General features: G+C 44.2%; 2 protein-coding genes across 4 annotated transcripts in view; both read left to right on the top strand.

The window, feature by feature from the left end:
* arid1b (AT-rich interactive domain 1B) overlaps window positions 1–11,212 on the top strand; it is a 163,767-nt gene extending 152,555 nt beyond the window's left edge. Inside the window, exons 14-21 of the mRNA XM_080042715.1 lie at window positions 891–1,032; window positions 1,766–1,935; window positions 3,237–3,369; window positions 4,912–5,031; window positions 5,210–5,285; window positions 6,062–6,791; window positions 7,527–7,657; window positions 7,991–11,212. Coding sequence (XP_079898841.1) covers window positions 891–1,032; window positions 1,766–1,935; window positions 3,237–3,369; window positions 4,912–5,031; window positions 5,210–5,285; window positions 6,062–6,791; window positions 7,527–7,657; window positions 7,991–9,850 — 3,362 coding nt within the window. The 3' untranslated portion in view covers window positions 9,851–11,212. The remainder of the gene's footprint in view (window positions 1–890; window positions 1,033–1,765; window positions 1,936–3,236; window positions 3,370–4,911; window positions 5,032–5,209; window positions 5,286–6,061; window positions 6,792–7,526; window positions 7,658–7,990) is intronic.
* A 4,975-nt stretch (window positions 11,213–16,187) lies between these two features.
* Window positions 16,188–17,109, top strand: part of zdhhc14 (zDHHC palmitoyltransferase 14) — a 46,109-nt gene continuing 45,187 nt past the window's right edge. The window contains exon 1 of one of the 3 annotated variants that reach the window (XM_080042679.1): window positions 16,188–16,489. The gene's annotated coding sequence lies outside the window, so the exon portion shown is untranslated. Of the gene's footprint in view, window positions 16,800–17,109 lie in introns of all 3 variants that reach the window. The other 2 variants (XM_080042678.1, XM_080042680.1) reach the window with 2 other exon arrangements.

The following is a 17,109-nucleotide window of genomic DNA, read 5'->3' as shown; positions in this document are numbered from 1 at the left end:
TTCTCTCTCTCTCCTGTGGAATGGTGCGGTGCAGTGAAAGGCCACTGTAGCTGCTCCAGAGAAAAGGCGTCTTACGCTAAACGCTCATTTGGATACTTTCCTATTCTCTCATTTCTCCGGCTTTGTCATCCTGTAGCCGGAACAGTCCCCATTTTCCATTTCCATTCAAGCCGCTTCTGGGAATTTGTATCCCTCGGTTTTATCTGGTTGGGGGTTCTTGTAGCTTGGCACTGTTATGATTTCATTTTTTATTTTTTTGTAGCCTGAACTAAGAAACTCGCAGAAATACGGTGTCACAACATGATAGCACACTAACCCAGTTTTAACCCCGGTCTGGGTTCATGTGCGAGGGGATGTGAAGTTCAAGTTCTCAAGCTCCTCACTCATATATTTAGGAGGAGGTTGATTTTAACCAGTACACCGATTCTGGATATATTGCCTTTTTTTCTTCAAATACATGTGTGGCAGCCCCCAGCCTAGCACTCAACATGAACCCCCCATCAAGTCCATGGCACACCTTTACATTTTTTTTTTTAAATCTTCAAACAGCTACCAAACAAAGAGCCGTGCAGCGACCGCCTATGTCTGCTGCAATTCCCTTTTATAAAACCTTTCCTTCACTCAACTTTGTCTTCACCTCCTTTCCTCTTCCCTGGAAAGCAGTCCCTCCGTAGTCCGTACACATCTTCTCTTCCCTCATGTCGGCTGTTCTCATGTGGTGCATCACAGTGTAGTGCTTGGGCTCAAAGTCCAAAGTTATATCTCCATTACAGCACCAGCTTCAAGAATATACTTGAGGACATAGAGGGGGAGCCATGCAGGTTTTTAATGTGAATGGTTGTGACTCATCTAGCTGTCATAATAACGATAAGGATATTTCTGTCTTCCAGCTCATTCAGGCGGCTCCCTCCAAGGCCCACAGACGCCCCAGTCCTCTGGCAGCAGCTCCACAGCGGAGGCAGCAGCCGACCTGAAACCCCCCACACCTGCCACCACCCCTCTGGGACAGGTCACACCACTGCCCCCCAACAGGTACACTCACACACACACACACACACACACACACACACACCACACTACTATTGCTTAGAGTGATGATTTTTTTTAACTAAAGCTATATTGCGTAACTTCTGTTGCCCCCATGAGGAATTCTGAGTAGTTACATCAACATGATTGCGCATTGATTTTTATATGATGTACGTCCAGGTTTTTTCTTAGCAGTAGAATCAACAACTGAAGCATTTCATGGGCACTTCTTGAGCTCCTGCACCATTGTTGTGTGTGTGTGTGTGTGTGTGGGGGGGGGGGGGGGTGACAGTTTGTAAACGCGTCCATACTGAGAAATACAACAGAGAGTTTTGTGGAGATGATTGACTTAGTCGATGGCGATGGCTTCAATGTAACCGATGTTCATTCATATGAAAAAGTTACGCACTATAGCTTTAATACGGTTACTTCCTCTAACATCTCTATATTAATTGACTTGATTTTATTTCAACCATTTACATGTGTGATCATTTGTGTCAGTCAGCACAAATTGTTCCTTCCTCGTGGTGGTGGTGTCTATTTATTTTTTGTATTCTTTTTTTTTGTATACTTGTGTTTCATATCAAAATGACACAATTAAAACAATGAAAAAAATGAAAAAATAAATAAAAGCCTTAGATTTAGAAAAAAAAACTCCTCCACAACACACATCACATTTATATTGTCATTGTGTCTCATAATCTTCCACTCTCTTCCACATTCTCCCCATTTGGTCCAGGAGCAGTGTGAGTGTGCAGGACCCCTTCTCGGAGGTGAGCGACCCGGCCTTCCAGAAGCGTGCGGCCTCCCTCCCCCCTTCAGCTCCGTACCAGCAGGGCCTCAGCATGCCTGACATGATGATGAGAATGCAGTACGACACCAAGGACCCCTTCGCCGGCATGAGAAAGAGTGAGTGAGGCACACGCTGTGACAACCCTTTACACCCAAAAAACACTAAGCCCTACTACACCAGGCAGTGTCTCCACTTTCACTGAATATTTTGTGTGACTTGTTTGACTAGAACTGTGTAGCAATTAACCGCGAAAACCGTTTTAATCAACTATTTTGTGTTGTTTTATACACCATGTACCTAGCCTTAAAAGTATATATTTAAAGGTGGAGGCCGCGATCCTGGAGAACACTTGTTGTCAAAATCCGTAAAAAATCAGCTACTTGTCCGCACTGTGTGTGCGCGTGCTGAATGAAATCTGTTTTGAATACACAGCCTAGGCTCTGTAAACTGGTGCTGTATGTAAACAAAGTGGCCCCGCTGTAGCTGGCATCGATTACAGAGCCTAGGCTGTGTATTAACATTAGACCACATTCACAGTGCGGACAGGTAGCGGACCATGAGATATTCACTGATTTTAACAAAAGAAAATCATTATGACAACAAGCTTTCTCCAGAATCACCTACTCCACCTTAAAATTAGAACTTCATCCTGAACTTTATATAAACTTACATGGCTCTTTGTCAAACAACTCGTGTCCCAAAGCCAATTTTCTTTCATTTGGTCTTGTAGGTGTAATTCATTGTCTAGTCACCATGTCGTCTTAGATCAAGAGAGATGTGTGTGTGTGTGTGTGTGTGTGTGTGTGTGTGTGTGTGTGTGTGTGTGTGTGTGTGTGTGTGTGTGTGTGCGTTTTATAACTATGAAAGGAGATGAGAACTATTTGTTACACCGCACATTCCTTTATCGAAAAACACCGCAGATCGTCTGATGTTCTTGTAGCTAAGCCTTCGTCTCATACTCACTGTGTTGGTCCTTTTTATCCTCTTCGTCTCCCACCTTTCATCCTTTGCCGTCCTGCTGAGAAGCACCTGTTTGGACCGACTCTCGTGGTTTAGTGTTCAGAACAAACAGTAGTTTCAGTAAAGGATAGCGGCTCTTCTGAAGGCTGAGGAGAATGGAGTCTGAATTAATAATATGGTGGATGTTAGCTGCATAACAACAGTTGCAGCCTCTCTGAACAATAGGGTTTAATCATGGCAAGTGGGGAATATCCGTGGAGGAAGGCTGCCCCCTGGTGGTAGGCAGAAGAAATATGGTTCATGTGTTTTAAACATAGATGGTTTCAAAGCAGCGAGTTTGGAGCTATGTTGCCATGTTTCCAGGACATCATTGTCATTTCCACTTTGTTCGTGTTGTCTGCATTGATTATTATGTTAGATATTCTGAGATACATTGTCCCTGTTTTGCGTTTCACAGTGGCTGGAGCTGACCCCTACATGCCAGGCCAGATGCCCGGTGGTGGTATGCAGGAGATGTATGGTCGACCCCCGTCAGCTTTGAGCATGAGCCAACGGTCACAGTATCCATACGGGCCAGGCTATGACAGGAGGTAGGCACTCAAATCATCAGAAGAGGGCGGTGAACCCATAACCTTATTATATTAAGCTACTGAGACCTTCTGTAGTTTTTTTGTTATACTGTGTGTACCTACCTTTTATGTGCAACCAAGACAATATTCACAAGTAATTCAAGGGGGTGTGTGGTGTAGTGGTTTAAGCGTCCCCTCCATAGAGGCTCAATCCTCTTCACAGCAACATGGGTTCCAATCCGGCCCTTGGTCGTTCTCTGCATGTCATTCCCCTCTCTGCCCCATTTCATCTCTGTCTCTCCAAGACTGTCTAATAAAAGCAAAAATGCCAAAAAATAAATCAGTGATTCTTGAGAACCGGGACAAAAGGCTGGGACAAAATGTAACTGCTGTTATCTTTCAAAATAAAAATATTTAAAATTGTAGATGTTATTAGGGATTAAGAATAGAATGTCTGGAGCACAATTATCCCCTTTAATTTAATTTTATTATTATGTCAAATTTATGATACTTGTTATCCTCTCATGACGTCCAAAACAGTGTGTCCACAGAGAAGGTTTCAATCTTTCATATGCAATAAAACCTATTAAAATGTACTTTAATGATTAAAAAGAGCTTTTTTCATCAAAGGCAACACTAAATAATCTCTCATATCAATAACAAATGTTTTTCTACAACACATTCATGTTTTATAAGGTTTCTAAGTGGGGGGACACTTTTTGTCACCACCGTCAGACATTTCATTAAAATGTAATAAAATCAGGAAATATGAGGGGCAGCTGTCTCCGTGAAGGACCTATTGTCACAAGCTATCTGTGCAGAGTACATTAGAGTCAGACAGGCTCTGATAAGTGTTGTAGTTTTAGAATATTTTACATTACAAATCTTGAAAGTCCTGCGTCACAACCATGATACGTCAACACCGACTTACAATTTCTGAAGAAGTTATATGAAATGTTTCGATCATTTTATTTTCCTGAAGTAGTTCATACTAGCACCTATCATCAACAGAAAAACCAAACTGCCACTAGAAAAACTCTATTTGTTCTGTTTAAGAAACGTTAAATATGTCAAAAACATGTATATTCATATACATTTTGAAAATATTGTTTTGTGGCTCTATCAGTTTCGGTGAATATTTGTGATCACTATACATCTCATGGGTCTAGCATAAAATGAGGGAACATTTATTTGTGTGTTTTGGTTTCTGACGGAGTTCACACAAAATAAGGAATGGCAAGCTAAAAAGCCCATGTTAAAAAGGAGAAGCAAGGTAAAAAGTTCATTTTGATAAAAAGGACAACAGCTGGGAGGTTGTGTCAAACCTTAGCTCAGTAGCTTAGTATATGTTGGATACATACATGTAATTTAATTTGCCTAAACATAGGGTTTGTATTTTTTCAACATTGCACCCTGTTTTGTCCCACTTCTCAAGAATCACTGAAATATTAAAAATATTCACCAGTAATTTATGGGATAATTAAATGCATGTGTTTACAATAGAAATTGTAATAGTGATGTATTGTCAGAAGCATGAAGACTTTCCTGTTGTTTGATCCTCAGACCAGACCATGTCATGGGGATGGAGGGGAGCATGGGACCGCCTGGCAGTCAGAACAACATGGGAGCTTCTAACAGTGAGGGCAGCATGTACTCACCCAGTAGATACCCGACACAGCAGAGGTCAGCACCCCGTGTGTGTGTGTGTGTGTGTGTGTGTGTGTGTGTGTGTGTGTGTGTGTGTGTGTGTGTGTGTGTGTGTGTGTGTGTGTGTGTGTGTGTGTGTGTGTGTGTGTGTGTGTGTGTGTGTGTGTGTTACTTTGCTGTAACTGTTACTTTGAACCCCACTGTTGTGTTTCAGACACGATGGCTACAGTCAGCAGTATCCGGGCATGCCATACGGGATGCATCCAGCGGGGATGTACCCACAACAACAGGTGAGAGAGGGCTTATTGTATGTAGTCAGTACTGTTTATCCCAACGATTGACACTGTTTAACTTACAGATAATGTACTGTATGTACTGCATTTGAGCCCAAAGGAGGCAGTGCTTTGGTTTTGTTTTATCACTGTATTACTTATTGTTTGCCATTTCACGGACGTTCTGAACTGAATTAAAACCACATCAAACTCATAACTATAAATATAATCCACAACAGATGCTTCATCTCTGCACTACACTGTCAACGTTATTACACACACACACACAGATAGCTCCTATGTATCCGCTGATGCTGGTATATTAAACAGATCATATTCTGTCAGACTGTCAACAGTTGCAGGCAAATGTAGGAACTGGTCTTTTGGTCAAACGCATATACACGTGACCACACCTCCTACTCTTCAAACAGCATTAAAACACATCACAGATACCAAGTTATATACACATAAAACCTTTAAAAAATATTTTAAAATCACCATACATTTTAATTAAAAAAGAAGCGTTTGTTGGTGAGGCTTGAATTTACTTATTTACATTTGCTGTAATATTCACTATTTGTATTCCTACCACTCTTTTAATACTTTGGGCTGTACCTTTGCAAAAGAGTGCTACATAGATGAGGTCATGACTGTTATTATGAATATGAATATTATTAGTATTATAGAACATCAGTTAGGCAATAATGAATTAATGATGAGAATGAATCTACCGTGGCTGTGTGTCTTTACTAACAGAAAACAATCACTAACTATGGGCCCTCTTGCTTCAGCAGGGCTACAAACGACCCATGGACAGCATGTACGGCCCCCCGCCCAAGAGACACGAGGGCGACATGTACGCCATGCAGTACGCCAACCAGCAGCAGGAGATATACAACCACTACGGTGGAGGATACTCCGGCCCTGAACACAGACCCATCCAGGGACAGTTCCCCTTCCCTTACCCCCGCGACCGCATGGCCCCCTCGGGTCAGAGCCAGCACAGTATGATGGGTGGGGGGCCTACACCTAACCATGCAGCCGATGGCCCCAACATGTGGCCCTCCAGGACAGACCTGGGCTACCCTTACCCCAACAGACAGGGGCCGCCATCCCAGATGCCACCTTACCTTGGTAGAGAAGACATGGACGGGCGGCCCGGTCAGGAGCAGTGGCACCGTCACTCTCCCTACATGTCGTCGTCAGGGGGAATGCAGTCCCTGTCTTCACGGCAGTCATCATCTTATTCCAACTCTCCGTCCATGGCCAACCACTTGCCCAGAGCGCCCAGCCCGGGGGCCTTCCAGCGCTCCATGGACTCCAGGATGTCGCCCAGCAAAGCACAGTTCATGTCCCCCATGAAGATGCACAAGCCTGGGATGACCATGATGGGCTCGCAGGGCCTCGGACCCCTCGGCCAGTTTCCTCCCAACCTGAGACGGGACCTCAACTACCCACCGGGATCAGTGGAGTCCACCATGCCCACCCTCAAGCCCCGACGCAAGCTCACTTCCAAGGACACTGGTCAGTCCCATTATTTCATTAAGGAGTTTTGGAATAGGGCTGTGAGGTGGATGTGTTGGTATTGGGGGGTTTGGGAGTAGCCTGGCGAGACCAGCCTGATCTTGTGAGCTTTAGATTAATTTCTTTCCGGCAGATCAGTCTGGGCTTTCTCTAATTTCTGTGGGGAGGAACCCGGTCAAAAAATGACCGGGCCATTCGTCCCTTAGTGGAATGCACTTCTGATTGGTTCATGTAGCCGTCAATCTAGCCTCCAGCCAGAACAGGCCCTCCCCACTTTTCCTTACGTTAGTCAAAGGCAGCCCTTGATTGGTTCATTTAGCCTTCAATCTGTTAATTTTTTGACGGGGCCTCTCCTCACTGAGATTGGCGAATGTCCAGACTGTTCTGCTAGAGAGAAACAAATGTGATACTCGTGAGATCAGGCTGGTCTCACCAGGCTACTTTGGAAGATGCATTGCTGATTGGTTAATTCTATTTATTTATTTACCTTGAAAAGCTGTGGATTCTGATTTACAATATTTTTTTATGCTGTATAAACCAAAACAATTTATATCTGCCTCGTACACCTAAACCTAATTATCATGTAGAACTTCAACTAGCACAACATGAGGTAAATCTTCTAAAAGGAACTACAATGGTGTGCTCTGTTCAGTGTCCCTTTTATCATTTGGACGATGTCTGATCACCGTTTTTCTTTCTTCCTGGTTGCTAACATCCCACTGTTTTTCATCCCAGGAACCCCGGAGGCCTGGCGCGTGATGATGTCTCTGAAGTCTGGTCTGCTGGCAGAGAGCACATGGGCTCTAGACACCATCAACATCCTGCTGTACGACGACAGCACTGTGGCCTCCTTTAACCTCTCCCAGGTAAAAACCATTCCCATCCCTGCCGACTGACGGGACCGATTCATATAGTCCACCAGTGTGTGACTTTAAACCTGATCTGCCAGATTAACCTTTCCTATAATAGTAAGGAGCTCAGTGAGGGGGAAATATTCAGACATGCATTATGCCATTCTGACTTGTTAATGTAGTTCAAAGGATTCAAGCTATTATCACTATTTGAAAAAGGAAAGGATATATTCTATGCCTAGATAATAAACCTTGGCTAACATTCACCACATGGGACTTCTTCGCATCACATGTCTGATTTCCTTCTGCTTAAGTAGTTGACATTCATTTCTATCTTTGTCCGACCAGTTGCCTGGATTCCTGGAGCTGATCGTGGAGTACTTCCGCCGTTGCCTGATTGAGATCTTTGGCATTCTGGAAGAGTTTGAGGTGGGTGCCGCCGGGGCTCAGAAAAGCCTTGTGGACCCTGCAGCTAATCAGAAGGAAGAAGAAGAGGAAGAACACATCCCTGACGAGGAAACAGAGCCCCCTGTCCAAACTGATCCCGAGTCAGCTCCAGCAGAAGCAAAGACGCAGGAGGAGCAAGCAGAAGGCAACATGGAGGAAGCTCCAGTCACCGCTGATCCAGAGTCAGACTCAGGGCCAGCTGAGGTAAACAGTGAGAAGCAGGAGTCTGAGGTGAGCGTCAAGAAGGAGGAAAATGTAGAGGACGAAGAGAAAGAAGGAAGAGAAGAAGAGGAGAGTGAAAAGGGCGCAGAGAGCAAAATGGAGTGTGTCGAGAATCCCGTTGCAGACATGGAACCTAAACCCAAACAAGCCAGTAAACACGATAAGCTGCCCATCAAGATAGTCCACAAAGAGGACCTGATGGAGGACATGACGGAGCGCTTGGGCTACGTCACTGCATTCACCAGCGGGCTGTTGCACTGGCAGGCTGGAGGAGGCGATTCAACCGCGCACATCCAGACCCTGTTTGAACCGCGGAGTGACGCAGACCAGAAGACGAGAAAAGAAAAACAGAACAAAGAGGGAAACAAGATGGACGCCGGGAAGGACCAACCGTCGGAACACATCACCGCCACCATCGACGACGTGCTGTGTGCTCGGGTGGACGCCCTCTCCTACGGCCACCCGGCGCGCTCGCTGCCGTCCTACCCCTTCAGGGTGCACTCTGACGGGGAGAGGGACCACATCACTCTGCTGGAGGACGAGCCCCGCTGCCTGGACGAGGCTCCGCTCTCCACCGCCTCCGCCTGGCAGGACTCTCTGGCCAAACGCTGCCTCTGCGTCTCCAACATCGTCCGCAGCCTCTCCTTCATCCCGGGGAACGACTCCGACATGTCACGCCACCCGGCTCTGGTTCTCCTCCTGGGCAGGCTGCTCCTACTGCACCACCAGCACCCTGAGAGGAACAGGTCGTCTCCTGGCTACCAGAGAGACACACAGCAGCAGCAGCAGGAGGAGCAGGGGCTGTCCACTAGCAAAGAGGAGTGGTGGTGGGAGTGTCTGGGTCTGCTCAGGGAGAACGCCATGGTCACTTTGGCCAACATGGCGGGTCAGCTGGATTTCTCCACCTACCCCGACACCATCTGCCTCCCCGTCCTGGATGGCCTTCTCCACTGGATGGTTTGCCCTTCTGCCGAGGCCCAGGACCCCTTCCCTTCAGCAGCGCCCCACTCCCAGCTCAGCCCCCAGAAGCTGGTGCTGGAGTGTCTCTGCAAGCTGAGCATCCAGGGAGACAACGTGGACCTCCTGCTGGCTACTCCGCCTTTCAGCCGGCAGGAGAAACTCTTCACCATCCTGATCCGCTTCGTGGGGCAGAGGAAGGCCCAGGTGTACAGGGAGATGGCAGTGGCTGTCCTCTCCCACCTGGCGCAAGGAGACCCCACGGCGGCCCGTGCCATAGCCGTGCAGAAGGGCAGCGTGGGTAATTTGGTAGGCTTCTTGGAGGATGGTGTTAGCATGGCGCAGTATCAACAGAACCCCCACAGCTTGCTGCACATGGGGCACCCCCCCATGGACCCGCCAAGCATAAACATGATGTGCAGAGCAGCTAAAGGCCTGTTGGCCATGGCTAAGGTGGTGGAGAACAAGACAGAGTTTGTGCTTTACGAAAGCCGATTGTTAGACATCTCCATTTCCTCCGTGCTCAACGCGGGAGTTGCGGCCATTATTTGCCAAGTTCTCTTTTATTTGGGGAAATCATGACAGGAGGAGAGGCGGGACTCGCTCTGCAGACGCTAAAGGCGGACAAGATATTTCTGTGGTTTTCTATTTTTATTTATCAAAGTGACAGGAAATGTTTGTTTTTTTAAAAAGAAATATCCACATAAACAAAATATCTCTATATATGTATAGCTTCTGGTTCCTGTTTAAAAAAAAAGAAAGAAGTGGGTTTGGGATTTGAAAGCTCATTTTAATACAAATATTTAATACCTGCTGGTGTTGGATGGCTACGTTTGGTATTTTGTTTGCCGTTTGTTTGTTTTTTTGTGTTCCTCTTTTCAGCCAAAGCTGCCACCAGATCTTGGTGCTGAATTATGTGGGTTCCTTTTGAGTCGATAAGTCGTTGAGATGTTTTTCAGTTTTATAAATGCTTAATATACTCATCAACATTTTGTTAATGGAGAGTATTTATTTAAAATGTGACACTGTACAGTAGTTTCAACTTTTTTGCCAACACTCGTGGGGGAAAAAACACTGACTTTTTAAAATGGAAATGTATACGTCTCCACCGCTGGAAGATAAATTGTGCAATAGGACTAGAGCAAGTTGTCCCTTTTTCTTTTCTTTTTTTTAGAACGAGACAATGTAAATCTTTAAAGAGACCTGCAGTGAGTGCTTTAAGCCATGAGGAGGCAGCATTGCACCAGCCAATCAACATGAGAGAGGAACGTCTGTCAAAGGAAGTGTCTAATTTATCAATCATAGCCTCAACGACTGTCACAGATGAACTTTGTGTTTCCTAAAGCACTTGTGTTATGTCTGTATTTTTTCATCACTGTGTATATATAAACCGTTGTACCATGGACGCACATCATTCTTTCAGTCTCAGTCAAGCATAGCAAGAGATGGGACTTTCTGACTATAACAAATGCTTTTATTGTTGGTAAAAATTTGTTATTGTTATTATACATATTTTGTTAATGGGGTCAAATATTTGAACATGGCAGATGTAACTGATGTTTCAATGTAAAAAATTCCTGTATGCATTGTATTATAGCTGAGAAAACAATCGCTTTGGTAATCAAACGTGGAAGTGCCAGGGTGAGAAGGATATCTAGGCCGGGTTACTTCAGAGAACTGAACACATTTCTGTCCGTTACCGTCCTACATTCATGTCAGTGGGCATATTTTTGAATCTAGATAACGCTCTCAAAGAAACGTGTGAAAAGAACCTTCAAAATGTCCTGAAAAGCTCATTGTAAAATTTGCCTTTTTTTCGTATGACTCCATGTCTCTCTTTTATTCAGTATACACATTTATACTCTGTGCTGCACATGTCACAAATAAATGTACGATGAACATCGTTAAGCACCGGAGACGTTGCATTATGTCCAGACAATCTTATAGGCCAATAAAACAAACATCAACTGCTTACATGGACTGCCTTTTATTGATTTCATTCAAAAACCATTTGATCACAGACACGACTGACTCCATCCAGCCGGTAAGGTGATGACTGAAGAGCTGCACGCGAAGGGGTCCTGAGAGATAAGAGTTCCAGATCACAGTGTTTACTGCGATATATTCTACCTCAAGATGGCTGCTATTCAGGTACCTATAAAGAGACCTATTGTGCAAAAAAAATGCTATCTATAAATCTCAATTTTTATCTCTTAATCACCGCTAGAACATACACAAGGCAGCTGTATTAAATCATGTACATCATTTTATTTTGAAGGTGTTGAATAAGACACTTCTGAAACAAATATTTTTAGATCAGCTTTAACTGCAAAGCTGACAATAATATTTTGTAATTAGCTTTACTGCCTAGTAAATGGAAGCGGTAATATGAGTTCTTAGAGAAAAATGTCAGTCCTTCCCCATCAGTGAACCATGTAACGTGTGGCTGTTCCAGTTCACAAACCACTGTTTGAAAATCATCTGAAGAGAAAAAAACAGTCTGTCTGAAGATAGAGAAACCTACCACAGACAATTTTGCATTATCATTCCAGGCGCTGATAAAAGTGGGGCCGTTTCCGGTTAGTACAGCAACAAACAAAAAAAGTCATATCTCGAAACATGCATTCATTGTGAAACTTGGTAGCAATACCGACCCTCAGTTACATTGTGAGACGGATCAGAAGGACAAAACTTAAGTGAGCTGTATGTGCATTTATCAATAGGTCAAAATCATTGTGTCCAAGACCGATTCACTCCCTCAGTTTGTTGTTGAATTTCTAAATGTCACTGCAGGACAGGTACGCAATCATCCCTCAAAATGTAGGCTGCTTTCTAAAGGATTATAAGAAATGAATTGGTTTACCCATTTATTGGTCACATGATATTGTTAAACTCTGGATGCGCTGTAGTCTGGGTCCAATGAGAAAATAAGTACCCTGAGTAGTTATTGTACTGATGGGACCCCAAAGTCAGTTTGAACAGTTCCACTCAAAAGTTCAGTTTTCATAGTTCTCTCAATAACGAGAGATAATCGACCCTTCTTGCCATCATCAAGTACCTTTTCGCATCAAAACACCATACCCCTTAACTTTAAGGGAACTAGTGTTCTCTAGAACGACACCACCTGAGCCCGAGAAATAAAATAAAAATTGAAAGGGCTAGTGTGAAAAGGGGAGTGGTGCTTGTACCCATAGGAAGACCTTCCTGCAGCATAGATAAACACTACCCCTGCGTTCCAATCCCCATACTTTCTGCTATTTAGTATGGTAGAAAAAAGGTTTAGGATGTCCTAATTCTTGTGGTCAATTTTAGTATGCTCAAAAATACACAGATGTCCACTTCAATCATCCGGCCAATATATCTAGTGTTGAAATCAGAATGCTATTTCGACGATTCTGACCCACAATCCAGTGCGCACCGGAAGTGACATCACATCGACGGAGCCTCTGTATAAAAACAACCAGAGATGCGACAGATATAAAAGCAAGAGGCAAGACCAAGGCGAAATCTTATGATGAAATAACTAAGTAAAAGTATGTCCCAATTGAATGCCTGCCCTACTGTGTGCTACCTAGATTATCTTTATGGTCAGATTTAGTATGTAGAATAGTACTTTAAAAAAAAGTGTATGTGATTTGGAACGCAACCTACATGTCTTTTCTGCGTTGTCTACACTATTGACCCTTATCCAATAAGATAAAGAGCACATGCATTATGCATCAAAGGGCTTTTTCACAGCAGACAATTTAACATGTTACAGTAGAAAAACCATGGGTGTTTAATAACATGCGAGAGGGCCCAAGTCACTAAACAATACCAGGACCCTGGACAAAACCTAAAGCTGCTAAATAGAATACAACCATCATTGATTTGTATTATCAACACCTGTGCTATTTTCTCCTCCTGCATGTGACAAGTCAAGATATCTTCCCTGGCCTATTGCTCTTTTGAGAAGCATCATCAGGGGTGATTGTACTTTTGAGCATGGACACACATGGACAAGGTTAAAGTCCACAAACAAGAAGACACCCGTGATATTTTTTTTTAAACTGGATACCATACCATAACCCCATTGCTGAACTTATGATTTAAAAAAAGGACAATTCAATTCCATGACTAGATTATATTTGGCAGCTTTATTTAGATTTCTGACTTTTGCCAATATCAATGGGTGTGCTATAAATGGGTAGCACACTTGTAGTTTCATATTCACTTTACAGTTTACAAATGCATTAGTATTATTTCTCTTATTTAAACCTTTTGCAGATGGCCCATGCACATACAGTAGGTCTCTCTTTTAACAAAGCCATGCCAAGTTGTATTGCCTGTGTAAACACAGACATCAGATAGGAATTGCATTTACAAGCATACACAGACAGTCTCTCCCTACTGTCTCGTCACTAAAATCAAAATGCACTACAGTCCCTTTCACTTGAGTAGAGTACATTTCCTAGCATCAATTTATAAGAAAGAGGAGCAAAAACCGGGCAAAATATTAAGTCCTGTCTTAAGCTGCCTTTAATAATAGCATTCCTCAGGTTGACACTGCATGGCAATAAACAGGTTGGTGTCCAAAGAATTATTGTAAACTGGGATGCTTGGCTGCAGAGAGCTACAGTCACTCATCTTCATCTTATTAAAATCTCCCTGCCAGGCCAACCCGCATGAGAGATTGCTACGAGCCTGATTGATTTTCTAACTGAAGCACATTTCTGAGGAAAAAGAAAATATGCATTTGCTTCTTGGCTGTGTCTTTTTACCGGTGGCTGTGTGTGTTGTTGTAGCTGCATGTATGCACCAGCACATAAAAAAACAGAGACCCAGCCAACATGCCTTTTGGAGTGCCTTTCATTTTAGACGTTGGCTGGGAAGTGGGTTGCTGTACTTAATCGTTGATGGAGGATGCATTTCACGTAGGCAGCCAACCATGGGGAGGAAGAAAAAAACTCCCACACTCCTATGCCTTTCGAGATGCTGAGTCATCGAGCTCTAACGGTGAATGTGGTGGCTGTGAGAGGAAGCCAAAGCCAGGCCCGTCATTGGCTGACGCTTGCCCGGGTTACCCTGCCCTGCCCATGCCTCTCTCCGCTAGATGAATAAGTGTTGGGTGAAAACAAAGGGGACTGATCTGACCTTTCCGGAGGTGTATTATGGTATAAGTGTGGTAGTCGTGGCATAAACTGAGTGTTTACCAAATCAGGATGCATCCACTAATTGCAGCCATAGGGAGAACATTTTTGACTCTTGATGAGGCTTTGAAACCACGGTGTCCTTTCATCCTCTCTAAGTGAAACACTATTGCCTGGATGAAGGGCCTTGGCAGGACGTGATTAAGGCCCGTGTTGTTCTTGGATGAGGACTCAAAGGCCCCTATCATGTCCACCCATTTCCCAACACAAACAGAGCTTCGGCCATATGTCATCGCATTGCTTAACGAGCCCCACACACTTGAGGAATTAGTCTTTGCTCTGGAGGGGCTTACAGTTCATTGGCAACCATTGAAAACATCCACAGCTTTCCAACAGATTAAGTGAAACATGTGGCTTTTGATAGCTTCACATGCCCCACAGTGGCAGCAGTTCGTGCTTTCAGTCAAGATGCGTGACACAAGGAACTTGCCCTACTGTACACTTCCAGAAATGTAACATTGTCAGACAGCTGTGTGAGCTAATGTGGTTTGTTTGTGTGTGTGTGTGTGTGTGTGTGTGCGCGTGCGTGTGTGTGTGTGTCAGATGATGGGTATTGATGTTTTAATTTCCAATCTAATAATTAGGCTCAGAGAATGCTAAATTCTACTTTCATATAAATGAATGCACTGGCAGAAGATAAAAGTGGAGTGGGAGGAAATGTTACCCTCCCATGCGTGATGTTTGGTGCTGAACAATTAAGTCCTCTCACATTACATTAAATGCAGACAGACTTCTTTTCCGAGAAAGTGAATAATTGTGAGGCTGTTGAGAGTTAAGATGAGGAGTTGTGTGTGTGTGTGTGTGTGTGTGTGTGTGTGTGTGTGTGTGTAGGTGTGTGTGTGTGTGTGTGTAGGTGTGTGTGTGTGTGTGTGTGTGTGTGTGTGTGTAGGTGGCAAGAGGAGGACAGATGACAGAGGAGCTGTGGGCTGATGATGCAATCACTTTTAGTAATGTGTGGCTGAACAGGAAATTATATCATCAGAGGATTGTACTTGGCATGAGCCAGGCATGGGCTATGTGGCAACATCACAACATGTCTGCTTTCAGTAGAAACAAAAGAAATACCGCTGTCCCCATTTTTTGGATGTTTTACTGTCAATTTTAAAGTTTGTTGTGTAGGTCGTCAGTTATTTCCTCATGTTGATTCATGCAATAATTGATTCCTTTTGAGGTGGCATTTCAGTAAAAATTACTACTAATTTAATTTGTGTTGCAAGTGAGAACAAGGCACTAAAGGCTTATCAACTTTTTCTAATTCCTAAGCTTAAAATAAACTATTTGTTAACCGTAACCATTTGTTGATGGGTAAACCCAGGGACACTGTCTTGACTGATAGTTACAACGTAAATATTATATATACAACAAATTTGAATAACAATTATTTATCAGGTTTTAGCTACACAGGCAATTATCACAAGATGTGTTGACCGTTAGAAATATATAGATTATTTTTACCACTGAACCCCTCTCTTAGCAGCCACCTGATAACATATTATTAGCTGACAATAAGTTCAGCCTTTCTGAAATGATTAATAATCAAGAAAGACTAAAAGCACAATTAAACAAGCTTCCTTGGTGTGCAGGGTTGCACTCATGCATGACGTTGGCATTCTGACTACAGTACACCCCAGTGACCCCGCCCCCCTCAACTGGACACGCCACTGCTGGTAGGAAACCCCGAACGGACGCACGGAGGCCCCTGGACCACGGCTTGGGAACCCCTGTAACGGAACGTCGTCCCTTTTGCATCCCCCTCAGCAGCAGTGAGACTTCAGCCTCGTTCGGAGGAGGAGGAGCAGGCTGGGAGGCTCTGCTCTGCTCTTCTATACTCCCATGTTGATGTTGGTTGTTTGCGAGGATAGCAGCGCCGTGCGTGGATAGGAACACGATGTGCACGGATCCTTGTCGACTGGCCTGTCTGCACGCTTCTTGGGGAATGCTGCAACTTTTTTTTTCTGGGAAAACGCAACTGATTGAAGATTTCTGATGATTATTCGCCGATTGTGAAACACTTGGGACATATGGCTACAAGGTCGGTTGTGTGAACGAAGACTCGTAGTGTATCTTTGAGCGACGGCCAGTCAGGATGCTGGAGCTCGACTGAGGGCTCCCCGTGTTGTGGTCTTTTCCTTTTTCTCTTCTGATTCCTCTTTCCTTTCCATACCCAAGTTCTTCTACGTCGGCGACGAGGAGCCAATTAATATAGTTTTTTTTCCACCTTTTAACTTGTAAAATGGTGTTCATCGATTTGTCGTCGGTTCGTAACAAACCTGGATAACGAGAGGAATAGCTACGTGAGAACACCTCAATAACACGACGGCGACCACCGTGACTTTCCCTTGGTAAGGCTGCGCTTCAGCGGGCTGAGCAGGGAGACGCCGCCGGGGCGTGAAGCCCCGTTGTCCGCAATGTTATGTGGCTGACAGCACAGCACACTCAAACCTTCATTTTCTTTAGCTCCTCTTGGCCTTTTAGAGTAAATTATCCAAGTCAAAGCATGCGGTTTACGTGGGTGAAGCAAGCTAGCCCTTACTTAATTTGCACAAGTTGGCCAACGTGCTAACCATTTATTTTATCAACTTGCTAGCCGCGTTAGCCTTTAGCGCCACTTTAGATACAGTTGCTATACAATGCTAACCAGGTTGCTTGCTA

The sequence above is a fragment of the Ammodytes marinus genome (assembly GCF_949987685.1).
Source record: "Ammodytes marinus genome assembly, chromosome: 15".
Lineage (NCBI taxonomy): Eukaryota > Metazoa > Chordata > Actinopteri > Uranoscopiformes > Ammodytidae > Ammodytes > Ammodytes marinus.
Note: the sequence above shows the minus strand (reverse complement) of the source record. Positions and strands in the feature narration are given on the sequence as shown.